A 10,342-nucleotide genomic window follows, 5' to 3' on the forward strand; every position below is an offset into this window, starting at 1 on the left:
AATGGAAACTATATTCACACTGTAATCTTGCCTGTGCCTTGTGTTTTAGGTGGCACTGTACCCACCGCTATCCTGACCAGGATTTAGCGTTAGTAAACATGAATGAACTTTAATAAAGACGGGATCTCCTGTAGGTGGTGCTAATGAACCCCAATCTGCTCCATTATCCACTAGAAACACCGAAAAACTAGCATAATTAGCAGCTATGTGAAGCTAACAGTGAGCAGATATGATGATAACATTAATGTTTATAGAGTAATTATTATTTATAATTAATGTGATACAGTTTTAATAAAATGTGATTATTGTTGTTGAGTGGATTTTATCGGATTCATTCAAGGTAAGTTAAAGTGCAGCTGTTAGCTGAGCTGTAAGCTAACAGTGGCTCGATTCCAAACGGATGTATCATCTATGTAGAGGTGCACTACATAGTGTATGAAGTAATGCTCTATACACACTATGTAGTGCACTATGGAAACTTCGTGAAGGGATTTAGAACAGAGCCTTAGTGAAGCCCTATTTTACTAATAATATTTATTTAGCTGTAACGATGTAAATTAACTTTTACAAAAATAAATATTCACATTTTATTATTTTTAGGATTTCACAGATTCATTTGTGTTGGAATATAGGGGTTGATATTCTGTTGTAATTATACAACTTATTTTATTCTCATTATAAAATGAATAAAATAAATCAGATTTTAATCACATTTTTACATTTCTGATTTATTAGACATTTTATTATTAATAAATTATATCAGGTAAATTAGTTTAGAGCATCCTCTTATTTAATCAGCTCTATATGCAGCTTTATTTTGACAGTAAATTATATATATTATATATTTATATTTAATATTTTATTGATAAATTAATTTGATTATTAAAATTGAAAGCTAAGTTTGCATTTAAGCACACAAAATCATAATGATGTAACAATGCATGTACTATATAAGTGTTTATATTGTGTATTTTTTGTGTTAGGAAGGTTTTATAGTTATATATTATTATTATATAGATGTTTTTATGTTAAAGGTGCTATAATGGAAGCTGCAGAAGACAGGTGGGTGCAGGATTCTGACCCTGCTGACTCCTCACAGGTAAACATGAATTTAATGTAAAGTTTACCGTATAACAAAAATGCTTTCAGATTTATTCCTGGTGTGAAAAACTTTCACGATTTGCAAAATTTTGCTTCATCAGTTTTTAAATATTTTGTTGCATGTCACATGAGAAGCCTAGAAGTGCTAGATGGATATGTGTCTAGAAATGAAATCCACCTGCTGCAGTCAGCACAGTTGAACTTAGTTTGGGATGGTACACAGATGGTACCGGGTCTGTAAGGGACCCCAGTTTATACCTCATACTCAAATCAAACCATGAAATCCAAGGAACTATTTGTGGATCTCCGGGATCAGATTATTTTGACTCAAGAACGAGGGAGCGTCTGATGCTGCTTTAGCGGTGGAGGCAATCCCAGCATTCATTGCGGCTCAACTTTTCTCACAGTAAAATAAAAAACGTGGCGGAGTTATTCTCAAACTTAAATAAATTATCATTGATTTTTAATTTATATAAACTTGTACAAGTGTCGTTTATTTGCAAGTTGGGCCTTGTTAGGGAGATGTTATTTGACATGCTAGCGCGTTGTGCCACCTCATCCCATTGGTTTGAATGGCATGATGCTAACTGTGTTAGCTTAGTAAGCAAAACCCGTGTTATCGCTGTCTAAGTAGCGCGTTCGAATAACCTGCCTTATGAGTCGATGACTTATTAGAATCCTCTCTACTGAGGCAGCCGCCTGTGTAGGCAGTAAGACAGCAAGGCAGCTCACTAGGTTTTTAAACACACCCATAATAATATCTAATATATTTGAGTGTCCCAGGACTACAGTGGCTTAATTTTGAAATAGAAGAAGGTTCAAGTTCAAGGTTGGGCAACAGATCAACTTTTAACACAACAGTGACCCAAAGCATAGAGCCAAAACAACACTGGGGTGGCTTTGTGGTAGGTCTCTGAATGTCCTTGAGTGGCCCAGACTTAAACCCTATCCAATCTGTGGAGAGACCTGCTGGGGCTTAAACGGATCTGCCATGAAGAATGGGATAAACCGCCCAAATCCAGGAGGTGAATCCCTGTGAGCTCTCAGTTCTTTATTATTGTTGTTTGTTTTCTCAGCTTTGTGAGGATGTGAAGACAGAAACTTCTGCCACTGCTGATGTAGGAACCTCGAGCTCGGTGGGAGACGAACCCACTGTGGACCAACAGGATGGAGAACTCCAGATGAAGGCTGTAAAAGAGGAGGAGGTTGAAGATGAAGATCATCTCTGTAAGGGAGAGAATAAACACGAGAACCTGCAGCCCTCCAGAAGTCCTGAGTCGACGTCCTTCGGGCCCCGAGAGACCCAGGGGGACGTCCACCGCTGCTCGGACTGTGGGAAGAACTTTACTCAGCAGAGCCATCTCCACAGACACCGGCGCATTCACACCGGAGAGAAGCCACACCAGTGCTCAGACTGTGGAAGAGGTTTCACCCAGCAGGGCGCTCTGAAACGGCACCGGCGCACTCACACCGGGGAGAAGCCTTACCAGTGCTTCCAGTGCAAGAAGAGTTTCTCTGATCCAGGGTATCTACAAACACACCAGCGCATTCACACTGGAGAGAAGCCGTACCTTTGCACGCACTGCGGGAAGAGCTTCATCGAGAGCACCGCGCTGAAGAAGCACCAGCGCACTCACACGGGAGAGAAACCGTTCCAATGCGTCCACTGCGGTAAGAGCTTCACCCTCTTCAGCCATCTCCAAACACACCAGCACATTCACACCGGTGTCAAGCCCTTCCAGTGCTCACAGTGCGGCAAGAGCTTCACCAAAAAAAGCACCCTCAGAACGCACCAGCGCGTTCACACCGGAGAGAAACCGTACCGGTGCTTACACTGTGGCAAGAGCTTTCCTCTCCACAGCAACCTCCAACAGCACCAGCGCATTCACACTGGAGAAAAGCCCTACCACTGCTCGCACTGTGGGAAGAGCTTCACTCAGCTGAGTCACCTCCAGTCGCACCAGCGCGTTCACACCGGAGAGAAGCTGTTCAGCTGCTCGCAGTGTGGCAAGACGTTCACCAGGCAGGGTCACCTCCAAACCCACCAGCGCATTCACACCGGCGAAAAGCTGTACGGCTGCCCACAGTGTGGGAGGAGCTTCACCGAGATCGGTACGCTGCAGACGCACCAGCGCACTCACACCGGAGAAAAACCCTACCAGTGTCTGCACTGCGGGAAGAGCTTCACCCAGGGAGGCGCCCTCAGAAATCACCAGCGCGTTCACACCGGTGAGAAGCCATACTCCTGCTCGCAGTGTGGGCTGCGCTTTACCTACCAGAACTCTCTCCATCGACACCGGCGCATTCACACAGGAGAGAAACCCTACTACTGCTCGCAGTGCAGACAGAGCTTCACTTATTCCAGAACACTCAAGACTCACAAGTGCACCGACGGAGACGCGCCACACCCCGTCCTCCAGTCCTGATCCTCTCCACGTGAAAATAAAAAGCTTTGTTACACCAGTACTGCCTGATCTTTATATGTTTGATTATTAAATGTCAGGATTTCACAAAACCAGGGTTGTACTTACTAAAAGTACATGGAACAGTGGTCTCTTTTAAGGGTTAGGGTAAAAGCTTAAACCATCTCCTTATGCTGATAGTGTCTGGATGGACAGATGTGATCCAAGAACCACTAAAAAAGAAAAGATGTCTCCTGTGAATCAGAAGCTGCTGAAAAACAGGTGACACTGTTCACAGTCCAGCGAGCTTTATATCACCATGAGCTTAGTCTTAAAGACACAAGAACGAAGCTCCTGCTACAAAATCACTGTGGACAGTCTCGCCCATGTTCCAGCAGCTTGAAGACAAGGACGCGCACTAATCTGCACCCAACACTCCAGACCAGAAGGAGGCGCCAATGCAACTCAAAATGCCTTCACAACCAAAAACATCAGCATCTATGATCTTTAATGCAGATGTGATGATAACGTTCATGTTTATACAGTTGTTATTAATCGTTATGAATGTGATGCAGTTCTAATAAATGTGATCTCCGTCGTTAGGTGGATTTGATCTGATTTACTCCGTTCAGCTTTAAGCCCACACGGTAAGTTAAAGTGAAGCTGTTAGGCTAAAAGCGGCTCGATCCCAAACGGGATTCTCCTGTCTGTAGAAGTGCACTACATGGTGTATGAAGTAATGCACTGTGTACACTTTGTAGTGCATTATGGATACAGGATTTGGGAATTTGGGATCGAGCCCTCATAATGAGTAAACATACTCGCTGATTTATTATTATTTTGTTTTATTTCTAACTTTCCATCAGATCAACTGAATATTTAAAATTTTATATTATTAATAAAATATTCATATTAAATAAATCAGTGTTGGGATTTAAATGTATTTAATTCGATTTTCCTTACATTTCACTAACATTTTTAAATATTTTATTCTCATTATAAAACATAAAATATTACACATAATATAAACTGCACAATTCTGTATATCCTTGCCTTGTATGTTTAAGACCTTTGTCACCCTTTTTTTATCGAACTTAATAGAAAAGAAGCTTCTAAGGAAAGAAAGTTCGAACAGGGCTTCAGTAGGTTTGTTTTCTTAGAGCTTTGGCTATGTCTAAATAAGAGCTGGGAACCTTCATGTTGCCTGCAACAGCAACAAAGATAAACTTGGAGTACAGTGGGTGACAGTGCTACCTGCTAAGCCACCGTGCCAACTAATACAAGATAGCAGAACTTATTATTACATTATTATTGTTATTATATTATTATTATATTCATATTATTATTATTAATTTGAAGGTTCTGTAATGGAATCATCAAAAGACAGACAGGTACTGAAACCTGATCCTGCTGATTCACAGGTAAACATTTATTTAAATTTTCATCTGATGTAATAAATAATGAATTTTGTTAAGGACACTTATTAATATTTGTTTGTTCGTTTTGTGAGGATGTGAAGACGGAGACTTCGGTTGGAGGAGCATCGAGCTCAGTGGGTCACGTCCCCTCCGTGGACCAGCAGGATGAAGAACTTTTGAGAATCCCTGTAAAAGAGGAAGATAAAGACCATTTCTGTGAGAGAACTGAGATTATTTCAGTCTTAGTCAGTGGTTAAGGTTCCGGACTAGTGATCAGAAGGTTGCTGGTTCAAGTCCCTTCATAAACATTTAGTCTCAATAGAATGTCACTTTGGACAAAAAGCGTCTGCTAAACAATGATACTATTAAAGCTTACTCAGCCCAACTTTGACTAAGATTCGTGTCTGTCATGTTTTCTCATTGTTACATGAGATGATGGTATTTTTCCATTTACTGTTAGATGGAGGAACTTCAGGCTCTGTGGGACACGTCCACCCTGTGGACCAACTGGACAGAGACTTTCAGATGAAGCCTTTGAAAGAGGAAGAAGATAAAGCTGAAGTTAAGGATGAAGACGGCCTCTGTAAGACCCTACAGTGTTTGTCCACCAATTATTTTTGATCACCAATCATGTATTAATCAGTATTCTGTATTCTGGGGGGCTTTGTTGTTTCCTCTGTTTCCAGACTGTCAGGAGAACAAGACCTTCTTCATTACCAAGTGTGAGGTTCATGATCCTGCTCTCTTCATCCCTGATGGCCTTGTTCCTTCTGGGGCTGCTGACCGAGCCAGACGATCCCTTCCACCTGGCCTAGAGGTTCAGAAATCAGGAATTCCTGAAGCTGACCTGGGACTGTCCAATACAGGTACATCTGAGGGAACTTTCTTATTCCTAAATCTCCTGACAAAGACAGTATACTCCCTTTGAGTAGGGGGTGAGAACCTACCTCACGTGAAGGACTTGCTCTTGGTCTGAGGGATGGAAGGTGGGGTCTTGAGATGGACTGCAGGTTAGGTGCAGAATCGTCAGTAATGAGATCGCTCGACCAGACCGTAGTGGTTAAGAGGGAGCTGAACCATAAAGCAAAGCTCTCAATTCACTGGTTCATCTCTGTCCTTCACCCTCACCTATGGTCATGAGACAGTAGTTGCTAGAACGCTTTTGAGGATTGGTACTTGTAAGCAGATAAGAAACAACAGTTAACATAGAATGGAAGTTCCAAAGTGCAACACCCAATGTGATGTGACCAGAGCAGTGTAAAGGGAGGCCCACAGCTCTGTTCCTTGTTCTTCAGCTATTCCACTGCTGTAAGAACCCACGATCGTGCAAATAAATTCTTCAATCCCCCCCCCAATTATCAAAATAATGATCTTAATTTTTCCTTCTTTAATTTCAGGGTTAAATAACGACCAGTTAGAAGCGTTCTCCTGCTCCTGGTGTCATGTTTCCTATACATCCCAAATCTACCTGCACAAACACATCAGGAGGCGTCACCATGAAGAGTATCTGAAACTGCTGGAGCCCTCAAGAAGCTCCAACCTTCAGCATGGGCAGATACAAGCAGACAATCACCGGTGCTTACAGTGTGGAAAGAGTTTTACCCAACAGAGTAAACTACGAAGACACCAGCGCATTCACACTGGAGAGAAACCGTATTACTGCTCACAGTGCGGGCAGAACTTCACGTACCTGAATACGTTCCAAATTCACCAGCACATTCACACAGGGGAGAAACCCTATCACTGCTCACAGTGCGGAAAGCGGTTTAGTGCGAAGCGCAATCTCCAGACACACCAGCGCATTCACACAGGAGAGAAGCCGTACAGGTGCACACAGTGCGGGGTGAGTTTCGCTCAGCAAAGTGGTCTCCGGCGACACCAGCGCACTCACACCAGAGAGAAACCGTTTTACTGCTCGCAGTGCGGGAAGAGCTTTACTCAGCAGAGCTCTCTCCGAACGCACCAGCGCATTCACACAGGAGAAAAACCCTTTCATTGCTCGCAGTGCGGAAAGAGTTTTGCAGAGAGAGATACTCTCAGAAAACACCAGCGCCTTCACACTGGAGAGAAACCGTATCAGTGCCCGCTGTGCGAGAGGAGCTTTACTCAACAGAGTAACCTCCAGCAACACCAGCGCATTCACACTGGAGAGAGGCCGTATCACTGCTCACTGTGTGGGAAGAGCTTTAAAGAAAAGGGCATTCTCCAGCGACACCAGCGCATTCACACGGGGTACAGGCCGTATCCGTGCTCACAGTGTGGAAAGAGTTTTTACGAGAAGTTTGACCTCCATCGACACCAGCGCATTCACACTGGAGAGAAGCCCTATCGCTGCTCGCATTGTGGGAAGCGATTTACTCGACAGAGTCACCTCCAGGCACACCAACACCTACACACCGGACAGAAACCGTATCGGTGCTCAGAGTGTGGAAAGACTTTCACTCACCCAAATTCACTCCATCTTCACCAGCGCATTCACACCGGAGAGAAACTGTGTCAGTGTTCGCACTGTGGGAAGAAGTTTACCCAACAGAATCAACTCCTAGCCCACCAGAGCGTCCACACAGGAGACAAGCCGTATCAGTGTCGGCACTGTGGTATGAGTTTTACCAGAGAGAATTCTCTCCACAGGCACCGGCGCATTCATACAAGAGAGAAGCCGTATCAGTGCTCACACTGTGGGGTGGGTTTTACTCGACAGAGTCAGCTCCTGGCACACCAGAGCGTTCACACCGGAGAGAAACCGTATCACTGCTCATACTGTGGCAAGAGTTTTAATGACACGAGCTCTCTGAAACGACACCAGCGCGTTCACACTGGAGAGAAACCGTACTACTGCTTACTGTGTGGGAAGAGCTTTACTCAAGCCAGTACGCTCCAGTCACACCAGTGTATTAACACAGGAGAGAAAACCCATATCCCAGTACTGATGGGGATAAACTGATGTATGTTTAGGAGACATTGGTGTTCACTACAGTAACAGTGTTCAGTCGTCTCGTGTCTCTGGACGGTGGTGATTTATTTCTCTTGTATCTAACCGATTCAGGAATGCATATTTTTTGTGTTGAGCTTGATGCAGTCAGTGGTTGTACCGTGTGCTATGTATGTGGTGTCATTTATGTCAAAGTTATTATAATCATGTGTAGCTGAATTTCTTCAAATGTAAATCTGTATAATTTACTAGAAATGCAGCTGTAATGTGACTATAAATATCTAGAGCAGCGGTGCCCAATACGTCGAATCGATCGCACAGTTCACGCTGGTACATGGCACCTCATTCAAACAGGTGATTGACATGAAATGTGGCCACTGTTTCTTTAATCTGCGGTTTATATCATAGCAACGCTTTAGCCCGCCTAAAGCACTGTAAATATAGAAAGTTTTCATTCATCAGTAGCCAGTTTGCACTGTGAAAATAAGTGAGCAACCAAGCACAAAGAAACCAAAAACGCTTCGAATCGGGTAGGAACCCTGCAGAGACGCTGCTGACATTCATACATGGAAGAAGCTGACGGAGAAATTTCAGATCTCACGTTACATACAGAAATTTTAAACCTGCAATCTGACATTCATATGAACTCAAGCTCCTCTGCTGGACAATTTTGGAACTTTATGGCTGAGGAAAAATATCCAAACATGAGAAAATGTGCTGCATATTTGACAGCATTTTTGGATCAACCCACTTACGTGAAAATAATGAAGTCTAAATATGGGTTCACACTTACTGATGAACACTTGGAAGCTGCTAGAGATTTGGTATCAGCACCTACTGTCCAGATACATAAACCTGACCGACACCATTCAGTGTAAATCATTAGAATAATGTCTGTGTGATTATCACTCGCTTGCTCTGTAAAGCTGAACATCAATATAGGAACTGAAGTGCATTGAAAAAAGCTTCAAAGCTTGATGAGGCCGACCTTAAAAAGTAGATGGTGATGAGCTGTCGACTGAAATAGTAGATCTCAAGCCACAAAAGTGTGGGCACCCCTGCTCTAGAAATAGTGAGAGGAATGTCTGTGAATGGAGCCGCTACACTACATACAGAAGGGTTTTGAGAGCAGTATTGTAGCTCTTGGTTGTTGGAAGAACATCCCCGCTGCAGTGAGAGGAGCACTTATTTGTGTATGCTATTTTTAAAAAAGAAAAAGAAAAATGGGTCCTTTGAACTTCTTTGTGTTGTTAAAGTGTTTCTTATTTAACATAATACAACTTTTCCTCCTTAGTCATGGTTTCGATTTCCGCAATTCCGCAAAGACTGAGGGCCCTACATGTAGCCATGTATGTATGTGTATATACATGTACAGGTCCTTCTCAAAAAATTAGCATATTGTGATAAAGTTCATTATTTTCCATAATGTAATGATAAAAATTAAACTTTCATATATTTTAGATTCATTGCACACCAACTGAAATATTTCAGGTCTTTTATTGTTTTAATACTGATGATTTTGGCATACAGCTCATGAAAACCCAAAATTCCTATCTCAAAAAATTAGCATATTTCATCCGACCAATAAAAGAAAAGTGTTTTTAATACAAAAAAAGTCAACCTTCAAATAATTATGTTCAGTTATGCACTCAATACTTGGTCGGGAATCCTTTTGCAGAAATGACTGCTTCAATGCGGCGTGGCATGGAGGCAATCAGCCTGTGGCACTGCTGAGGTGTTATGGAGGCCCAGGATGCTTCGATAGCGGCCTTAAGCTCATCCAGAGTGTTGGGTCTTGTGTCTCTCAACTTTCTCTTCACAATATCCCACAGATTCTCTATGGGGTTCAGGTCAGGAGAGTTGGCAGGCCAATTGAGCACAGTAATACCATGGTCAGTAAACCATTCACCAGTGGTTTTGGCACTGTGAGCAGGTGCCAGGTCGTGCTGAAAAATGAAATCTTCATCTCCATAAAGCTTTTCAGCAGATGGAAGCATGAAGTGCTCCAAAATCTCCTGATAGCTAGCTGCATTGACCCTGCCCTTGATAAAACACAGTGGACCAACACCAGCAGCTGACATGGCACCCCAGACCATCACTGACTGTGGGTACTTGACACTGGACTTCAGGCATTTTGGCATTTCCTTCTCCCCAGTCTTCCTCCAGACTCTGGCACCTTGATTTCCGAAAACAGTACTTTGGACCACTGAGCAACAGTCCAGTGCTGCTTCTCTGTAGCCCAGGTCAGGCGCTTCTGCCGCTGTTTCTGGTTCAAAAGTGGCTTGACCTGGGGAATGCGGCACCTGTAGCCCATTTCCTGCACACGCCTGTGCACGGTGGCTCTGGATGTTTCTACTCCAGACTCAGTCCACTGCTTCCGCAGGTCCCCCAAGGTCTGGAATCGGCCCTTCTCCACAATCTTCCTCAGGGTCCGGTCACCTCTTCTCGTTGTGCAGCGTTTTCTGCCACACTTTTTCCTTCCCACAGAC

The 10,342-nt window shown here is 43.4% G+C and overlaps 1 protein-coding gene across 1 annotated transcript; it reads left to right on the top strand.

Moving 5' to 3' along the window:
* The first annotated feature begins 271 nt into the window (after positions 1–271).
* Positions 272–7,865, top strand: LOC134317515 (zinc finger protein 420-like). Its single transcript, XM_062998214.1, has 8 exons — positions 272–340; positions 1,035–1,099; positions 2,178–3,520; positions 3,720–3,759; positions 5,014–5,137; positions 5,382–5,504; positions 5,608–5,787; positions 6,319–7,865. The coding sequence occupies exons 2-8, from the start codon at positions 1,043–1,045 to the stop codon at positions 7,863–7,865; spliced, it is 3,414 nt and encodes a 1,137-aa protein (XP_062854284.1). The 5' UTR covers positions 272–340; positions 1,035–1,042.
* The last annotated feature ends 2,477 nt before the right edge of the window (positions 7,866–10,342 follow it).

Source organism: Trichomycterus rosablanca, chromosome 7 (genome assembly GCF_030014385.1).
Source record: "Trichomycterus rosablanca isolate fTriRos1 chromosome 7, fTriRos1.hap1, whole genome shotgun sequence".
NCBI lineage: Eukaryota > Metazoa > Chordata > Actinopteri > Siluriformes > Trichomycteridae > Trichomycterus > Trichomycterus rosablanca.

Bases quoted from the DNA above. Each gene is read 5' to 3' on its own strand.
- LOC134317515 (XM_062998214.1), top strand. From the start codon at position 1,043: ATGGAAGCTGCAGAAGACAGGTGGGTGCAGGATTCTGACCCTGCTGAC. The intron at 5,505-5,607 runs GTAAGACCCTAC...CTCTGTTTCCAG, and splicing joins TAAGGATGAAGACGGCCTCT to ACTGTCAGGAGAACAAGACC. The intron at 5,788-6,318 runs GTACATCTGAGG...CTTTAATTTCAG, and splicing joins CCTGGGACTGTCCAATACAG to GGTTAAATAACGACCAGTTA.